Raw genomic sequence first — 21,062 nt, forward strand, 5'->3', positions numbered from 1 at the left:
CCCATAGCAAACTTGATTTTTTGAAAAGGTTGAGTCCAGAGCTAATAGAGAATGGAATCACTAGTTTGTATACATCAAGACAAAATAGATTATCACTAGTAAGTACTAACCTGAAGATCAAGTAAATCAATTGGTTCTTTTGATGGCCAGCAAGAGCTTGGTCTTGAATTCTCTATAACCAATGGTGGTTCAGTAGGTATCTATGAGTACTGCACCATTCTCTCTACAGAGATCATATTATTTTCCACATTGCAAAGGGTCCATATCAGCCAAGCTTGTGCAAGGTTCAAATTGAGCCCATATGTTATTCCCAAGCTTGCAATACTTGTTAATTATATTGCATTGTTAACTTTTGTGAATTGGGCATCCATATTATTTGCTAAATTAGCCTTATTAAGAATAATGCATCTTAAATCAATGTCTTTTCTATGTACTTGGATTAATTATAGTTTTTGGCAAGCCAAGCACAAGCACCATGGAAAACACAAACACAATATTTCATAAAAGATCTAGCCGAAAGCATGGTTGCAGCATTGTGGAAACTCAGTGGGGAAAATCCACCAATCAAATTTAGAATTGTATCCATGAATCGAGATTCCTTATCAAAACTTCTAATTGATGTTGTATGACAGGATCCTTGCAAACTCCAATCAACCTAGCAAGTTCCCTAGAAGTCACTATGTAATATTGTTGCATGCAATGAAATTAATTATATGTAGAAAATCTCTTTTGATTATAGTGATCAAGAACAAAATCTTCTAAGGTTGCATGGGTAAGCGTATCCAAAACTCTAGAATTTCTAAGGTTGCATGGGTACAATTCTAGAATGTGTACTTAAGTATCAGGTGTACTTACCCAAGTAATAGGTATTAAGTGGAGAGCATTATAGCTAAGGGCATTGATTCATATTTTTAATTTTTTTTGGTTTTTGGTTTGCATATTACATTTTTGTTTTTCAAGCTTAATTCAATATGTAATCAATTTGAAACCTCAATACGAAATTGATTAACAGTAAACTTTATCACTGTTCAAGTCAGAAGTTTAGCATTTTCAATATGTCATTGTTATATGATTAATGATCTTCTTGTTCATGTTTAAAGTTTGCCTTCTTTGTTATGCATCTAAATATTTAGCATATACTATTATTACAATCATATTGCAAATTTGAAACTAAAAACAATACATTACATCTGAAAACTTTGTCACTGTTCTTGTTTTGATAAACCATTATTATGACTCAATTTTTTTCAGATATTTTATAAATATTAAATAACATTTTTAAAAAAATTGATGTACCCAAGTAGCATGTTCTCTATTTTGAAAAATTGCCATAATAACTAGTACCCATACCTATACACTAAGTCCCCAAATACCCTGTTCCATGCAACCTTGGAATTCCAAGATATTAGTAGAATCTCAAATTTGATTGCTTTACTTGATCTAGAACTAGCCTCCTAATAAACATGAATATCAAACTACTTCCTCTCTAATTTCCACCACATGGATATTTTTCATGATGGTGAAAAATCATAGGAATAGAGCATATGTGACACCATCAAATTGCAAATATGGGTATAAACACAACAAACACCTACCAAGTACTTGAGACATGACTACCACAATTCCCAAAACTGTATCGTGCGGTTTTCATCTCTAAATTGAGAAGATGAACATCATGTGTTGTGGTTTTTATCTCTCAATTGACCATTAAGAGAAAAATTTAAAAGTGTGTTTAGCTTATGATTGGTTCTAATGATATAATTATTCACTTATACATAAAATTTTCATTTTAATATTGTGTTTGTTATTATGATTATGTAAATTTTGTATTCATGTAAATCTTATTTTAAACTAAATATATTATAATTTGTTGATGATTTCTTATAATATACAATCATAATACTCATGTATTTTCATGTTGTTACAATATATTTGATGCTTATTATTTGAATGTTTAATATTTTCATATTGTGTATTTATATTAATTGTAATACAAAGTAAATATATATAAAGAAAATTTATGATAATAAGTATTATTTACATTCAAATGCATTAAGAAGTAAACATTCTTGTATAAGTTTTGTGCATCTTTGAAAATTATCATCAAAATTAGTAATAACGGTTTACCTTTGAAATTAATTTTAACATTTTTTAAAGTGCTATGGAATAGTTTGCAAAAGTAATAATTCATATCCCTATCAATCAAGCATTACACAAATGAGTATACAAGGCTAGAAAAACTCATGCTAAACAAGATTACTATTTAATTTTAATTAATTTTAATTTTATATGAATCTTTCAAACCCTTATTATTATTTTCAAATTACTATACATGTTTGGAAGAGGGTGGGAAGAAAAGAAAAGAAAAAGGTAAATACCAAATGTTGCAAGAACCAAAAAGATATACATTATGGATTTCACTTTAGCACGAAGGGCTTGAATGTGTTGGATGTCAGAATTTGAGATGATTACCAATGGTAATTCTGATATGAAGGATTTTCTATGTTAAAAGTTAAAGGTGATTTTTAGAATTGAAGGTTGAGCTTGTTCCTTTTTGTCTGACTAAATTTGTAATTTTGTTTAGCATCGAAGCAAGGTGAGATCAAGATAATTGGAGAATATGTTTATAAATAGTTTTAAGGGAAAAAAAAAAAGATATTGTGTTTATCAGGTCATCTCTAATCATATTTAGTCGGATGTAATCATAAAGGCACATAAGTTACACTAACATAACAAAACTACCTAAATAAAAACTATAATTATGAGGGTACATATAGTTTTCATTCAAAAATTTCAACTAAAACTTCAATAAATGTAAAATAAAATATTAACATCAACCATCTACAAATTCTGGTATATTTTTACAGAAGTACATAAACATATGATTCAAACATTTTTAAACTGATAGGCTTCTCCTTTGGAGGGAAGCTCCTACCAAAAATGCAATTTAGTGTCTCATGCTCAAATCATGTCTCACATCCAAATTAGTGGTATTTTTTTAATCTTATTGCTGGTTCTTTTGACTTGTTCAGCTAATATTTTTTGTTTGACAAAATCATCAGTTTTATCCTTGACGTTCCACCTCCACTAGAAAAAATCATCAACAAATATAAAACATATCTATCCTACCATGTGATGTGACAATATTGTTCTCTTAGTTTCATTTGAGTTACTCTATTTTTATTCGTGTCCTCCAAATAATTATTCTTTCTCTCTTTGCCTTTACATTCTCCTTTGATCTTCATATTCTTTTGACTTCAAATTTGGCCAATTGTTTATATGAAAGATTAAGATTGACAAAATGTCTAGACTATTTTTGGAACTTTGTTGAAAATTTGGGTAGAATATTTCAAGATGGCTTATGACAATTGATTAAATTAATTTAAAAAATTAAATCATCTTAACTTTCAAATATATAAATAAAAATTGTAGTAAAAATAACGACTATTAGTCAAGAATAATGTTCAACATTTTTAATTTTTAAATTTTTTTTTTACAATCTAATTTAATTTTTTATATAAGCAATTCAAATATTTTCAATAATTTAATTTAAACTAAAGAATTACTATTATTCTAATATAAATTTAAATGATATTTACATAAATTAATATATTCATTATATAAAATTTATTCCAAACAAAAATATCCTATTTCCAACCTACTTAATATTATTAGATTTTAACTATGTTTTTAACAATTTATAAAATTATCATACCAAATATATATTTTTAATTTCAATCAACTTCATCAATAATTTGGAATAAATATGTTTATTTAAAATTTAATTGAATAGAAATGTTTTCTTCTAAAAATTAAAATATTTCAAATTATATATATATATTGGAAGGCATTGCCTACTAACATTCTGATGATGACTTTATGGATTTAGTAAATGAAGAATGGTAAGATTATTATATTTAATAAGTTGGATGGCGTTGTTTGAATTATTGAAGGATGTAGTAATAATAAGTCTAAAAGAAAAGGTATATTGTTTTATCCATTTCAGGTTATCTTATTTTTATATATGATCAGATAGTTAATTTCATTGCTAGTACTAACCAATCTGGTTGTCAAGGTAGTACGGTAATGGTGAGTTTATCTTACAGCAATGGATGGGTGCATAGTGTAGTGGCTGGAATGGTTCTTCGGCAACAGGTCTCTGTTTGATAACAGAATCAACAGATCATTCGCATTTACTGGACTGCGATCCACTTTATTGTAATAATAACATTTGTAGTAATTTAACTGGGGTATGCCCCTTTTATGTTGTAATAATAAAGGACCATGGTCCCGAGCTAAACTAGAGGTTTTCTTCTTCATTCTTTCCTACCAGTGTCTATTTGAACAGAGGTACTATGATGTAGTTTATTTAATTGTTATTAATCAATATAATCAAGGCTTAGGTCATTTACTGATCAAAATATATATATATCATGTAACTTATCTTTTATTTTTATATAATTATTAATAAAAAATATTCTAAAGCATTTAAAAATAAATTTTAAATTTTAAAAATAAAAAATCGTATTTTTTTTAACTTATAAAAGATTAAATAACTAGTTTATTGAAATTAATAATAATCTCCACTAAATTTTTAATTATAAATATAAATTAATTTAATATATTAATGATTTAAGGTGATTTATTTAGAAAAGCATTTGAAATATTTCATTGCTTAAGTCTATGTTTGGACAAATATAAAACAAATTTATTACTAGCAGTCGCATGCTTTTGTACATGCAACGAGTGCGCCAATAGGAGATGAGATTTAAGAGAAAAATGTAGAATGAAAATTAAATAATGTAAATATAATTTTTTTAAAACGAAAATACAAAAATAAAACAGTTGAAGATTAAAACATAGATATAAAATTTGCAATATTTACAAAATTCAAATATTGCTTAAGAAACATGTTCAATAATTTCAATATTTTACAATTAAATTCAATTTATCAAATATGAAAAAAATAATGCTCTAAAAAAAGATCCATCAAAAAACCTATTACGAAAATTAATGAGAAATACAAAAAAAAATGAAAAAATAACTATGTCTCTAACAAATATTCTATTGACTAAATAAATTATAGAAACTGAAAAAACAATATTTAAAGAAAAAATTAAACAAATATAAAAAATAATTTAAAAACTAAAACCTGAATCAATTTAAAAAATCAAAAGTTAAATAAATAGAGATCACAACAAAACTAATGTGGAGATCACAAGTAATTTTTTAAATAAATAAGAAAAGAAAAACAATAGTTAAAAGTGGATATTTAAAATATAATCTTATGTGAACAAATTAGATTATTAATAATTTTCAATTTAAATACCATAATATTTGCAAAAATCTTTTAAATAATTTTTTTTTTTATCGGTAAGAGGTTGAAGCCAAGATTCATTATTATTATGTAATATGATTAATTGTTATTATTTGTTAAGCTTGTGTAGAGTCAAACCCAAGACCTCTCTAATAATAGGCTAACAATTTACCATTGTGTTATAGGCTCTTGCCTAAATCCTTTAAATATATTAATAAATATTATTTATTTAAATTAAATTTATCAAATATGAAAAAAATAATCATTTTAAAAAACTCATCAATCTATTATGAAAAATTAATAAGAGAAATAAAAAAATATTATATTGACTAAATAAATTATATAAATTAAAAAATAATATTTAAAGAAAAAATTAAACTAATATAAAAATAATAATTTAAATAATTTAAAAACTAAAATCTAAATCAATTTTAAAAGTCAAAAGTTAAATGAATAGAGATGCTAATGTCGAGAACACAACTAATAAATAGAAAGAGAAAAATAATAGTTAAAAGTGGAGATAACAACTAATAAATATCGAAACAAGAGTGTAAAAGTGAACCGAGAAAAACTAGCAAGTAAATAATTAACAAGAAGGATTTGCAATTTTCCGACCAAACTAACAACTTTTCTAGCCAACTAACAATTTTTCCATCAAAAATTCAATTTTCGAAAACCACAAATAGCCTATCGACTAAATAAAAGTTCATAATAAATACTACTAACCAACATAAAAGTTCACTCTTAATACTTTATAAGAAATAATAAATATTTTATAATGAAAATATTTTAGAAAATTGGAAAATTAATTTTAACTTAAAATTTTATAAAGATAAAAAGATCAAAGGAATTGAAAATAATATAGTTTATGATCGAATAAATAAACATGTGTCATTTAAAACATGTTCTATTGGAAAAATATTCAACAATATAGTTACAAGATTTACCAAACTCGATGGTGGTTCTAACTTCTACTCAGTGGAGGGTAAGGTAGCATCCCTTGCAAAGTTTTTGGTGTTGCCCCATCATGAGTCTATCTCAACATGCAAGTCATTAGCACACCATTTACGTGTTTATCTTTTGTTGTTTCTATTATAATCAATGACTTAGAATCACACTTGGTAATTCATCATAGGATGAAAAAGTTTAAAACGTAACTCTAAACTTTGAAAGTTTCCACACTAATGATGAATCGTGAAATATATTTCCAAATATTGCTAATAAAATTATTTTACACAATCATATCTTTAAGTTAATCAATATTGTTAAAATGGAAAATATCGTTAATAAATTCATTTTACACAATCACATCCATAACTTAATCAAGAAAATTATAATGGACTTTACACCACTTCAAAAACATGAAAAAAACTCACCTAAAATGCATAAGGTAATCAAATCAACAATACAAGATTTGTGAAAATGATAATTTGAGAAGTTGAAAATATAAGTGTTGATGAAAATCTAATAGGTGGAGATAACTTGAGGAGTTGAAAATTACCTTTGTCGGGAAGCTAATCCAAAATTTCATAAATAAAAAATATATTGAATCCTTTAGTGATCTATGCAATTTCAGACAATAATAATATTTCAACTTATCCCTTGAACCTCTTACAGGTGCCAAGTGATAGTTTTAATTTCCAAGTAATTAATCATGGATCTCAATTTGTGAGTTTCCGTGTTAACTACAATAGGATCAGGAAACATATGATCGTTCCATGCGGCAGAGATTGCTTTTCGTCATCATATTTGAGAGCTGATATAATCAGTCCTATTTTTCTTAAACACTAGTTGATCGCAGAGTGTACTCTGAAACAAGTTTCGCAAATGATGAAGATTTGTTCTCCAGGAGCTTGGTTGGAGAGTCATATTCAACAACATTTCCTGATTAAAAAGAAGCATTCAGTTCATAAACAAAATAGGGGGAAGAATACCTCTCCACAAAAGCAGAGGATTTGCAATCTCAGAGGAAAATAGTCTACAAAAGGTTGAGATTTCATACCATCACCCATCACGAGGACCAAATCACTATCGCAGACTGATGGAATTCGATGTGCTATGGTTACGACTGTGCACTCACTGAATTGATTCCGTATGGTTTGTTGAATAAGCCCGTCTGTTGCTGTGTCCACCGACGCAGTTGCTTCATCCAGTACCAATATGCGGCTTTGCTTTAGTAGCACTCTACCCAAGCACACAAGCTGCCTTTGCCCCACACTCCAGTTCTCTCCATTCTCGGTTACTGCAGAGCAGATCAATGCACAGCATTCAATAAATGTGCCCTAAAAAGGAAAGGGAGTAGTAGAACAAGATACTAAAATGATTGTGTTTCTTATTTTTAAAATGGGCAATAGCACAATCACAGACCGAGAGAATCAAGCTTCTCTTCTTTTTCCCGGACAACATCCCCCAGCTGGCATTTCTCCAAAGCCTGGAGCAGAGCAGAGCAATGTGAGTATTTACTAACAGAAACCCTAGACAGAAGTAAAATTGAAAACTAATCAAAATGTATGTAAATACGTATATCTGACCTTCCAAATCTCATCATCTGAGTAGTCTTCCAAGGGATCTAGATTATTCCTTATAGTGCCTTCGAACATTGTTGGGTCTTGTGGGATAATGCTTATTCTGGATCTTAAATCGTGCAGGCCTATTGTTAAGATATCAATTCCATCAATAACTGTTCTGCCTCCCACAGGATCTATTATTCGGAAGAGGGTTTGAATCAGAGTAGATTTCCCACAGCCTGTCCGTCCTACAATTCCCACATTCTTCCCTCCAGGAAAAGTGCATGAAATTCCTTTTAAAACAAGTGGGAGATGAGGCCCATAGCGAACCTGATTTTGTGAAAAGGTTGAGTCCAGGGCTGATAGAGAATGGAATCACTAGTTTGCATACATCAAGACAAATAGATTATTGCTAGTAAGTACTAACCTGAAGATCAAGTATATCAATTGTTCCTTTTGATGGCCAGCAAGAGCTTGGTCTTGAATTCTCTATAACTAATGGTGGTTCGCTAGGTATCTGTGAGTACTGCACCATTCTCTCTACCGAGATCATATTGTTTTCCACATTGCAAAGGGTCCATATCAGCCAGGCTTGTGTAAGGTTCAGATTGAGCCCATATGTTATTCCCAAGCCTGCCATGCCTGTAAATTATACTGTATAGTTAACTTTTGTCAACTGGGGTATCCATCTTGTTTGTTTAAATTAGCCTATTAAGAATAATGCATCTCAAACCAATGCCTTTTCTACCTACTTGGATTAACTATACTTTCTGGCAAGCCAAGCGCAAGCACCATAGAAAATACAAATACAGCATTTGATAAAATATCCAGTCTAAAGCAAAGCCACTGCATGGCTGCGGCATTGTGGAAACTTGGTCTGGAAAATCCATCAATAAAATGTAGATTGATATCCATGAATCGAGATTCCTGGTCAAAACTTCTGATTGTGGCTGCCCCGGAGATTGATTCTGCAAAATGTTGTATGACAGGAGCCTTGCATACTCCAATCAACCTAGCAAGTTCCCTAGAAGTCACTATGTAATATTGCTGCATGCAATGAAAGAAAGCATAGTTAGAAAAATTTCTTTTGCTAGAACTAGCCTTCTGATAAACATAAATGTCAAACTACTTCCTCTTTGATTTCTACCAAAAGTATATTTTCCATGATTTTGAAAATTCAAATGGAATAAAGCGTACCTGATACCATATACAAATTGCAAGTATCGGTATAAACACAATGAAGATCTGCCAAGCAACTTGAGACATGACTGCCACAATCCCCAAAAGCTGTATGATTGAGAAAGCTAAACCTCCGAGCTGAAAAGGAATAATTTGATCCACTTTACTCTGATCTGTTGATGCCTGCCAAAATTCACAGTGTATAATATGTGTTGTAGCTTCAAACAGTTTCACTCTTAGCAACAAACAAAACTAGAAAAATAAACTTTACTAACCCGATTTAGTATACGTCCAGTTGGAGTTGCATCAAAGAAGGACATTGGTGCACGGAATATACAACTGTGCATGTTACTAAAAAGTTGTTGGGCACTTCTAAATCCAGAGAGACAAAGAAGGATGGCCCTTACAAGAATGCATATTGCACTGCATAATGCCAAAGCCATATAAACCAGAATGAGGAGGGACTTGCTAACAGGGGGCTTTTGATATTCAGTCACGGGGGTCGCCCACGCCATCCAGTAGCTGCTACCTATTTCAAGTAGCTGAAATATTGTGTGTGCCAATAAGATGATGGGTATCAAAGCCCCTTTATATCCAGCAGTGATGTAAGACCAGTACACCCACAGACTCACCCTGCCTTTCTCTCGTTCCTCTTCTTGCACAAGCTGTGAACTTTTAACACCTTTGTCTATTTCACTCCCTTCATTAGTTTTTGATTCAAGATCTTCTTCTACCTCTCTTGATTTTTTGCTACTGTCCTGCTTCTGGAGGTTTTGACAATCAACATCTTTTACAGTAGGTGTATTACCAGTAGATGGTCCCTCATCAAGTACCTGCAATGAAAGGTTCTCAGAATTCTCCATGGCATTGACGGATTTCAATGCATTCTGATGTGCACCAACCAATTCCTCAAAATCTGTCCTTGATTTTAATATATCATCATATTGTCCAGCCTGGGTAATCTCACCATCTCGCATTACCTAGAAAAATGTAAATAAGTTTGAATTGTCAGAAAAATATAATCCTTCCATTTCTTTCATCTTGAAAGGTATAAATCAATTAGAGACATTCAAACCTACCAAAATGAGGTCAGCTCTATGTAAAAATTCGACTTGGTGAGTTACATAGATGACAGTTTTTGAACCCAGAATGCAAAGTAGGCATTCCTGTATGAGATTTTGAATTGATCAACATAGTGAGTTAACAAACATTAATTTGTCTTGAACAACTTTGATGTAATTAAATAATTACTTAAATTTGTGAATTCAAGAATGCTATCTTGTAAAGACAAATGAAGTACCTGGAAAATGTGTGTCCCAGTGTGAGCATCAACAGCACTAAAAGGATCATCAAAAAGATATATATCAGCATCTTGATATAAAGCACGTGCAATCTGTATCCTTTGCTTTTGCCCACCACTAAGATTTATTCCTCTTTCTCCAATTTCTGTTTGGTCGCCATATGGGAACAATTCAAGATCTTTTTCAAATGCACAGGCCTGCAGTACACTCTTATACCTGGCTTTGTCCCATTCCTTCCCAAAAAGAATATTGTCTCTAATTTTTCCGCTTTGTATCCATGGGGACTGACTAACGTATGCCTTGGTACCACTTATTTTCACAGATCCTGATATTTTGGGTATCTCCCCAAGTATACACGAGAGAAGGCTTGACTTGCCAGAACCAACTGTTCCGCACACTGCAACCCTCATGCCTCTCTTCACTTGAACATCTATGCCTCTAATGGTTGGACTAGGGGCAGTAGGATTCCAAGAGAATACCCCTTCACGAATCTCAATTGCCACTTCAGTTAAATCATTTGAGATACGTTTGACTGCATCTGATTGCAGCTCCTCCTTCTGCAGGAAGTCAGCTACCCGATCTAATGACACTTTAGTTTGAGCAATCATAGAGACTAAATCGGGAAGATTGTATATAGGTTCCTGGAGTATCTTGAAAGTTGCAAGTGCGGAGAGAACCCTGCCTGTGGTCAAAGGAACTCCTATCATTGTACATGTGGCGAAAGTTACAACAGATACAAATGCAGGTGCTCCCCAGAAGAAAAATGACATCCCAGCATACCCATAGAAATATTTTTTTAGCCAATTACATTCTTCCTGCCTCAATGTTTCGAGTTTGTGCAGAAATCTGGTCTCCCACGCTTGCAATTTTAAGATTTTCATATTTCTCAATATTTCTGATGTAGCCTTCATCCTTCCATCTTTTGCTTCCATGATCTTTACGTTATATTTTTTTTGCATTTTCCCTAGTGGGAAATTCGCCATCATAATTAGGGCCATAACTGCCACTCCTGCAAGAGAGGCCAATCCCAAGTTCTGATATAGAATACCCAGGGCCAGAAGAACTTGCAAAGGTGATGTCCATATATCATGAAGATACCAACTGAAATCTCCAATACGGTTAGCATCAACACTCATGTAATTGACAATCTCACCACTTGTATGCTTTTGTCTTGACTGGCTTGAAAGCACCAAGCCCTTCTTGTATATTGCAGCTGTCAATGCTGCCTTGACACGTATGCCCATGTGGACTGTTATAAAAAACCAATGCCGTTGTGACAAAGATTCTACTACCTTTGCAAGAAGAAACGCACAAGCTAGAACAATGCCTTCACTAGCAAACTGTTCCTTGTCAGCAAGACATCGTACAAAGCTATCTATAAAATACGGGCCTACATATGATGAACAAGAAGTCATCAATGCCAAGAATGCTGTAAAAATTAGATCCTTTTGGACAATGACAAGTGCCATTTTTGCTAAAGACAAAGCACCACTTCCTTTGGCATCCAGCTGGTTTCTAAATTTATGGTAAATGTAATCAGCCTTGTGGGTGTCTGCAACTTGAGGTACATCATCTTTGTCCAAAGGTTTCTTATGGCCAGCATCAAGCAAAGGCTTCACCCAAGCAAATGACATCCTACTGAGAAAACCTGCTGTTGCATAAGGAGTGACTTTGGGCTTTAGGTCTTCAGTATTTTCCTTAATATTATTCAAGAGAGGTTCTTCAATGCTTTGAGTTACGGAACCCTCACATGTTTTGCAACAAAAACTGGCGTAACACAGATAGGATGAAAGGAAAAGAGCCAGAATTTCAACCACAGAACTCAGGCTAAAGTGTTTTTGTTGCTTGAACTCTTGAATATTGAGGTATAAGAAGAATGCATAAAGACTCAATGACAAAACCCACCACGTCCTTAGTAAATATGGAAGCTTCTCTTTATTTTCTTTTGTGAGAGAATAGTATGCATAACCTGTCATGATAGCCCAAGCCATTGTCTGTAAAACATACTCCCCTTCGGCTCCAAAATCCTTAGGCCTTTCCTTTAACCACCAACATAAAGGGTTCCATATTCCAAGCAAGGCATACAGCACTGATAGAGAAATGCAACTAAGCAGGACCAATTTATGCGTAATCCCAAATTGCAACTTTTTGTAATGAGTGGGTTTCAAAACAGAGGATTGAGACCTATGTGTGCAAACTCTACAAATTCTCCAGAAAAAGGGAAGGATGAGGCAAATAATAAATACCAGGTGAAGCACAATTGCAAATGCATGCCGCATGTAAACCCCAAAAACACTATCTGCAAATTCTCCCCATTTCCTATCTCCGCCTGGCCGCATTAATTGTGTTGCCCAAATGGACTCCATCACTACAAGCAAGCCATAGACAAATATCAACATTGGCTTTTCATTCCCATTTTAGTTTTTGTCGAGAGCAACTATATACAATACCCACTTACTCCTACTCTGAAAACAAATCCCATTCATATTTTTCCCATGTATCAATTCACAAACAAATCAGATTTCTATAAAATTGATGTTATCACTTTATATTCCCAACATAAATGCTAAAATTACTATTAATTGATTCAAAAACCACAAATTTATGGATAATTAGAAATTCCAGACTAAAGCCAGCACGAAAACTAGTACTAGGCCATTCCAAAAAATAGAAGCAACCCAAAAAAAATTCTTATCTACTGTTTTCAAGTAAATGCCCAAGCATTTATTTCCTATACCCAATTCCTATTAAGAAATCATATACTAAGCATGCATATGGATCCAATCCGTGAAATCACTGACAATCGTATTCATACAAATTTAATGTTCTAAGGGATAAGGTATGACACCGATGTACTTATTGATTGTCTACTTATGCATGATGAATCTATAACTCCAGAAGAAAAACTAGACTAGAATTCGCTGTAAATGCATACTGTGAAATACAGATATAATGTCAATTACAAAATCAAACACTTTACTAACATTTCATGGCGGCCTTCGGCATGACCTGCTGCCCTGTTGATGTTTGTGTTGCTGGCGTGAGCTTCTCCGCTCTTTTTATCGAGCTCCTCTGTATTCTTCTGGGTGTATCAAGGAATAATTCCTTTGGGATTGCAGCCAAAATATTGGATGGGTTATAATTATTTTATCCCTCGTACACTAACGAATTCTAATGAAGAAGCCCATATATACATGCGAATAGTCAAAGTAAATTGGCTTGCTGACCAAGAAATCAAATGAGACGAGAGCGACTGGTGAAATTGTGTGGAAAAGGGAGACAAGATATTATATTGGAAGAGGGTAAGAACAGTCAATACGCAAGCTTCGCAAATGAGCATGTGGGTAGGCTAAATTCTTGTGTTGAGAAAGAATTGCTTTGCAGATTTGTGCCCCAAGCAACCTAATTTGAAAATGGGGTAAATATTAGTAAAAGTGTTTAAAATTGGTGTATGATGGTTACTAGTTTTTAATAAATTAGAAATTGCAATTGTAATGGAATGAGCAAACGAGAAAAGTGTGTATTTGTTGTGCTCTTCATTGGAATTCACAACAAGATATAAAGAATGTATACTCTAAGAATTCACACAACAAAATATAATGAATAGTATTTCAAGGAAGATGGCAAAGCCTTCAAACATGCACTATTTTGTATCTTTATGTTCGTAGAAGTGAAATGTTGTAGAAGTTTGTGAAATAATATATATGTAAAACATCAAATATTAACAAGGACGCATAGCGTCTAGTTCCTGTCGATGTATAATTTCTTATTGCATTAGTCATATAGTTAGTTCGTAAAATAATTTGAGTTAAAAAAAAATTGTATTATACTTGTATATGCAAATACAACATTGACTAATAAGCTAATACAAAATTTAAAAAATGAAATATCATTGATACATAATGTATATTGATTTTGTTGTGGTAAAAGAAAAATATAGAAATACATTTAAATCATATGTGACCAAGAGAATGTCTACTTTGTATTAAGCAATTAATGATGAGCAAGACAAATAATAGTTTTTGAAAAATAAAGTAGAGGTAGGTTTATTTGTTTGGATAATTACATTGATCTATATTGTGGTACAATTTTTGTCACTACGTGCCAATTTTGTTTTAAATTGAAATAAAAATATTTCAACAATATTGTGGAATGTAGGAAAAAAAAAAAAAAAAAAAATTCAAGATTGTTATTGTTCTCAAATGAGTACAAAATATTTATGATAGTTTTAAAAATTCATTTATTATTGTCCTTACAATCAGTACAAAATATTTATGGTGCTTTTTCAACTTTACTTTTTACTCATCTTTTTTTTCACATTCGAATGTATAAAGTTCCTAAAATTATTAGAGTGAGCCAAAAACACTATAGCAAAAAGTAGCCAATCATATTGAAGATAAATGTTTTCTTTATAATTCTAAAAACTTTAATATATATTAAAACTTTAGAGATCTAAAAAGTTGTCAAAAAAATACTCAAATCTCATTGGACAATGAAATGGAACAGTTGCATTTCAATGAATGCTATAGTATCCTGCCTTGGCAGAACTAATAATACATGCAAAATTCTCAAATTAAATAGACAAATTTTAAGTTTGTATATTTGTTTTAGAAAGATCCTAAGTTGACATAAATATATAATAAACATTATAGAGACATTAGATTACATACTAGCAAACATAAAAAATATATATGTTATATAATAATATAATAATTAGTAATTAGTAAGTTTCTAGATTAATAATAAAATAGAATATTCATATCTATCACATTAAAATAAATAAATAAACTAAGTCAATTACTCTATTATTTATAATAATTTTTTATGGTTTATTAATAACTTAAAGTGTCATATTGACAGTCTTAGAAAAATATGACATGTTAGCCTATACAGTCTAAAGAAATTGTAGATTGTCATATGGTTAATAAGTGTGAAAACGGTCATTACGGCCATCAAATTCCAGGCCTGCTTTCAAATATTCACTATTTTGTATATTTATTTTAGTAGAAGTGAAATGGTGTAGATGTTTATGAAATGATATATATGTGAAATACCTAACATTAATAATTGATAGTTGCAAGCTTTTGTTTTTACAATTAATTAATATTTTTTAAACACAAATTAAATTAATTTTAAATTTAAGTAAAATATATTTTAAAATAGATTAAATAAATATTTATTTATTTAATTTATTATATACCTCATCTAAATAAAACTTCACATAAAAAATCTAATGAAAATTTAATATGAGAAATATAAAATATTTTTTTTAAAGTAATCTCACAAACATTCTATTGACTAAACTAAAAATTCAATATTTAAAGTGAAAAAATGAATTAAAATTCATAAATTAAATAAAATCTAATGTGAATAGATTAAATTATTAAAAATCTTATTGAAAATAATATTTAAAAAATTGTTTAAATAAGAAACCAATAATAACTAATTAAGTTAAATAAAAAGAAAGAAAAAAGAGTTAACATTATAGATAATAGTTAACTTAAACAAATAAAAACTATAAAATAATGTATGACATGTTTATTGTTTTATGGTTAAGTTAAATAAATAAGAACAAAATAAGAGGTAACGGGTGGAGATAATATCTAATTAAATTAAAAATTGACTAGAAAATAATTAATAGTAAGGGTTGACAGTTTTCTAACCAAAGTAATTTTACCACACAAAGTTTTAACTAGCAGTTGCGCGTTTATGTAAGTGCAACTAAGAGCCGATAGAAGTATATTATTTTGTGCAATGAAAATAATTGAAAATGAGTAATAATGAAAAATTATGATATAGTTGTCTCCATATGTAAATGTAAGCCTTTGCAATTCTTAATATATTGTCATATATGATGGTTAGATTAAAATATGTTTGGAGAAATAAACACTTTACTAGTGTTGTTCTCTCTTTTATGACCATTAATGGTTCATTAAATTAAGCGGAGAGATGAAAGTTGACTTAATAGTATTAAGTGAACACTTTCTTATTCTTTAATATTTTTTAAAATTTAGCAACCACTATTTTTAAATGCACAACTTGACTTATATTATAAATAATAATAAACATTTTAAATATTATAAAAGTGAACATAAACTATATATTTAAAATCACCATTTCAAATTGCCTTCCTAATTAGAAAATATCTCAAACAAATTTTATCAATTAAAATATAATTGAAATTTTGCATTGCTTAAATTTTTAAAAAATTTGTATATTTAAATATTATCATTAAGAAAAATGTACATAAAATAATAAATCTTTATTTTATTATTTTTTCATAAGAATTTAATATTATCTTCTTTTATTATGATACTCAGTGTTTTTTTATGTTTTAAATGGGAAAAATCTTTTTTTATATAAGTGATATTCTATTGATTTAGAAAAGGATTATATTTGCAACATAGAAGGCCTTGAAGCCTTGATTTTCAAAACCCACTTTTACATTGCAGCCCAAAAACTACATATTTCCCCATTGAACATAATTATGAACACCAAGATTACAGCTCATCAGTAGCAACAAACTCCTAAAGACATTAGCATTGACACTAACACAGGACATGAATACACACACCACACACCAAGGAAATATGCCTTATTACGAAAAATGGGTAGTCAATAACCCCCAAGCAGAAGCTCACTTGTGGTGCCCCCAATGTGTCATCATGTCCTCCCTTGATTTGTTGATCATCACACCACCAATAATATCCACCTTACTCTTCTTCCTATCCAAAAAAAGTGATGACACCTCCCTCGAAATTTCACCAGCTTCACGTTCCCTGATTTTTCTTAAAGTGAACTTCCTCCTCTCCTTCCTCCTTTTTTCTACCATTTGCCTTTGGTCCTCCTCACATTTGGCCATGAAATGCAGTAACTCCATCCAAGCAGGTTGAGCCTCCTCTGCCCTTTCCAAATTGGAATCGAAGTATTGAAAATAATGAATAGCAGAACTCCATCATTCAACCCTTTGACTCACCTTCAATCACTCTCAATTGTGCAAAAACCTACACCCACTTCCACCATTTCCAACCATCATTGATACCCTAGACACCATTCTAGTTCCAAGCATAATTTGACCATTCTTGCAGCTTCCTCTTTGTTCTAAGCCAAGAGGAACGCCCATGCATAGTGCAGTGCTTACCCCAATTTTACTTTTCAGTTATTATTGCCGAACTCTTTTAGGTTAGCTTTATGATTATGCTTGATGATCATTGACATTGTTTTCCAGATTACTAGATATTGTTTCATACTCAGTTGACTATATGATGAGATTACTTTTGTACTAGTTATTTCATGTATGCATAATTATACTTTGATGATGATTGTTTACAGTGATTCCAATTATTTCACAATGATAGTTAGATGGATTGTTTATATGTGTTTTCTATGGATACTTACCCCATACTTGCATGTGTATGGTGTACATGTATGTTTTCTTTATGTTTGACATTTTTGATGTGATTGAGGAAGGGAGTCATAGTCACCTACTAGTCGGGATCTACACGATGCACCACTTCCTGCCATTGCCTGTTTAGTTAGAATATACATGTTTGTACATGCGTGGATTTTATGCAGATTGTAGGTATCAAGTATCAACTTCCCTGAATTGTCAGGATGAGCATACCCTATCGCAATATCTCAATGGTAAGAGGGGAGATAAATCCTTGAGTCCAAACCCTGACCTTAAACCAATTCTCCTAGAAATTAGGACAAGTATTTGAGATGATTACCCTTCTGAATTTGTCATATGATGTAACTTCATGATTATAACCCTTGAGTTTGATCTTGTATGTTGTATTTTATGATGGGTTTTCATAGTTTGTCTTGTGAGTCTATGGTGATTTTTTTGTTAATTAAAATAACATTTAATGATTTAATTTAATGGAAAATTATTAAGATATTTATAATATTTAATTATATTTAATTATATTTAATTAATTTAGACATTTATTAAATAAAAGAATTAAATTTAAAGATAAAATTAAGTTCTAATTTTAGAGCATAATAATATTTATTTAATTTAATAATAATATATTTAGGATATCATTTTTAAATAAATGCTAAATATTATTATTACTTAAGTTAATAAATATTTTTATCAAAAAAACGCTTTGAAAATTAATTAAAGAGAGAAAGAGAAATTAATTTAATTAAGATATTTTTAATTGCAAAAAGTGTGCATGAATATTCAAAAAAGTAATAAAATATTAAAAAGAATTTGATCAACAAGTTCCCTCACATGATTGCATAATCAGAGCCCCAAATTTAGTGGAGAACTCTTTATCAGAGATCTAGAGTTCATTTTGCAGGGATCGGGGATTTTGGAGAAGGGATTTTCAGAAAGAAGAATTTCAGAGAGAAAGAGGATTTCTTGTGTTCTTCGTGTGGTTGTGTATTAGCATCAGATTCAAGTAGAATCTTGTGGTTTATTTACATACTGATTTTTGTTCTTCAAAATTCTTGTCTTCATCGTGTCTAATAAATCTGTTTTCTGAGTTTTGTTTAAGATGAATCTTTCATGGTAAATTTTATTGTTATTCGTATCAAAGTTATCTGTATTGAGGAGATGAAATTTTTAGAACCCTCATTCTGTGAATTTTAACAATTGAGTATTTTAATTGAGAAGGGTTTTGAAAAGAAATTGAATTTTTAGAATGCAAAATCGACTGGTTTATTGGGTTTTCCCTATCAGAGTATTTTTCATAGTTTTCTTTAAAATATATATATTTATATAATTTTATAGAAGGGGGGTTTTTTTGTTTTATTAAACAAAATTTTTATATTAAAAAATAAATTAAAAATTAAAAAAATTGAGTGGGGGCAGGGCCACCAAAGCCCCACCCCCCTCGCCATGACAACGAGAGGGTTATTGATGGCCTTTAAAAGGCTACGGATGGCAGACCTTGTTATTGTGACAACAGAGATACTGTCGTAGGTAGTACTCTGCTATCACGAGAGCAAAGCTATCGTGGCAATAGCTTAGCCTACAGGCTTTAAAATAATTGCAGGTAAGTTTGTTTTTTTTAAATTAAATTAAATCATTTATTTTTGTATATTAATTATTAATAAATGTTAAATTATAAAATGTTAGTTATTAACAAACATTATTAACAATTTTTGATTAATTATTAATTTATTAATATAGTTTCTTCATTGTTAATTATTAATTGAAATTAATTAAATGGAATTTAATTAAATTTTAATTAATGATAAATATTATTTAATAATACTTCAATTTATTTATTGTTATTATTATTTAATGATTTTGATTATTAATAAAATTGTAATTATTTTATTTAATGATCAATAATTATTATTTTCATAATTTAATAAATAATTATTTTAAAGTTATTTTATGATATTTAATTGTGTGATTTGTTTTAAAATGGGAAATGAGTTAAGTTGTAAAAGGGGAAATTTGTAAACCTTATCTGTTCAAAAACTTACATTGAAATGAAAAACTCGAACCTTACTGTAAACTTAAACTGTGTGTTTTCAAAATCAAACAAAACTATGAAACTATGTAACGCCCTGCCAAGGGATCTAAAGAATTGACCTAAAGTTTTACTAAGTTTGGTAGCATTTTTTTTTTTTAAGAATGAAAGTAAAGTCATTCATAACTTAGTAGCGAAAGCAATAACAACATCCAACTGAAAGTAAACATACATACATAACAGGTTACATTCTTTAAGGATCCCTTAATGTTAAATCACATCTAAGATAATATTAATGTTTCCATCTAATACTACATCCATATAAAATAATAATGAAAAGTCCAATGTTCATACACTACATATCTGAATGCTCAATCATTCGTTGTACATGCCATAGGGTATGAAAGGCTTAAAAGAATATACATGTATGAAAATAAAATACATCTTCATTCTAATTCTAGTCCATGATGCAATAAAGTAACTAATACCACATGTCATACATGATACATCATCATAAAAGATATAAACATCCATCGTAATAGATAACCATTTATCACAAACATAATTAACTAAGTGCACGGTTCCTCCCAACCGTAAATAACATCATTAGACCATCGTGGGCCCTAGCCATCCCTTTGTGCGTAACATTCCAAATCACCAAAGAGATCATCGGTATTAACATAGTAGGAATGTCACTCCTAAGTCATACTACATCATATGCAGAAAGGAATCTAACATGCAAGATAAAGCATAAGATAACATCATCTAATAGATGCAAATCATCAATATAAGGATACGTGTCCACCATCATAATCAAATAACATAATACATCAGCCACAGTGTCTCAAACGGATCTCATATGGTAAGAGTGAAAAAGCACTACCACCCGACCGCATGGTACCTAAGTGGTCCACTCCCACCGCGTTGAAGAGATAATCTCAAGTCCCAAACAAGTTATCAAATCACATAGCACAAATACTCTCTAAGTCCAAAAATCCTAACAATATACTAACTCAAAGGTTCCAATCACAAATCGACATCTAATCCCAAAGGCACACAAAGACATGTAGGAAACCTACTATGCAAGCCGGAAAGTGTCATCGCACGAATCACACTAGAGTTATCCTAGTAGTCTCTCAATAGACCCTAGCCCCCTAGTGATCCCTATGCGGCCACTAGTATCCTCTCATTCGGACGAGGCATACTACGAAATGCAAGGTCACAACCAAGTGTTCTCTCTACTCTCATCCTAGTCTGTACTAGCACTCGAGGCATGGGAGAGAACAAAACAATTATCTTTTTAGGTTCATTAAGTCAGTATTAG

General features: G+C 30.6%; 1 protein-coding gene across 1 annotated transcript; it reads right to left on the minus strand.

The window, feature by feature from the left end:
- Positions 1–6,842: 6,842 nt before the first annotated feature.
- LOC149539921 (putative ABC transporter C family member 15) lies at positions 6,843–13,467 on the minus strand. The gene is made up of 11 exons (XM_089801136.1): positions 13,289–13,467; positions 10,304–12,672; positions 10,083–10,169; positions 9,279–9,983; positions 9,022–9,186; positions 8,577–8,871; positions 8,252–8,466; positions 7,849–8,154; positions 7,685–7,748; positions 7,320–7,559; positions 6,843–7,201 (listed from the first exon to the last, which is right to left on the minus strand). Exons 1-11 carry the CDS (start codon positions 13,308–13,310, stop codon positions 7,098–7,100), a joined length of 4,572 nt encoding a protein of 1,523 aa, XP_089657262.1. The 5' UTR covers positions 13,311–13,467; the 3' UTR covers positions 6,843–7,097.
- Positions 13,468–21,062: the final 7,595 nt, after the last annotated feature.

Source organism: Cupressus sempervirens, chromosome 9 (assembly GCF_028749045.1).
Source record: "Cupressus sempervirens isolate cs-2001-9-10 chromosome 9, ASM2874904v1, whole genome shotgun sequence".
Lineage (NCBI taxonomy): Eukaryota > Viridiplantae > Streptophyta > Pinopsida > Cupressales > Cupressaceae > Cupressus > Cupressus sempervirens.

Bases quoted from the DNA above. Each gene is read 5' to 3' on its own strand.
- LOC149539921 (XM_089801136.1), bottom strand. From the start codon at position 13,310: ATGCCGAAGGCCGCCATGAAAT. The intron at 12,673-13,288 runs GTTAGTAAAGTG...GCTTGCTTGTAG, and splicing joins GCCGAAGGCCGCCATGAAAT to TGATGGAGTCCATTTGGGCA. The intron at 8,467-8,576 runs GTAGGTAGAAAA...TATAATTTACAG, and splicing joins AGAAAGTATAGTTAATCCAA to GCATGGCAGGCTTGGGAATA.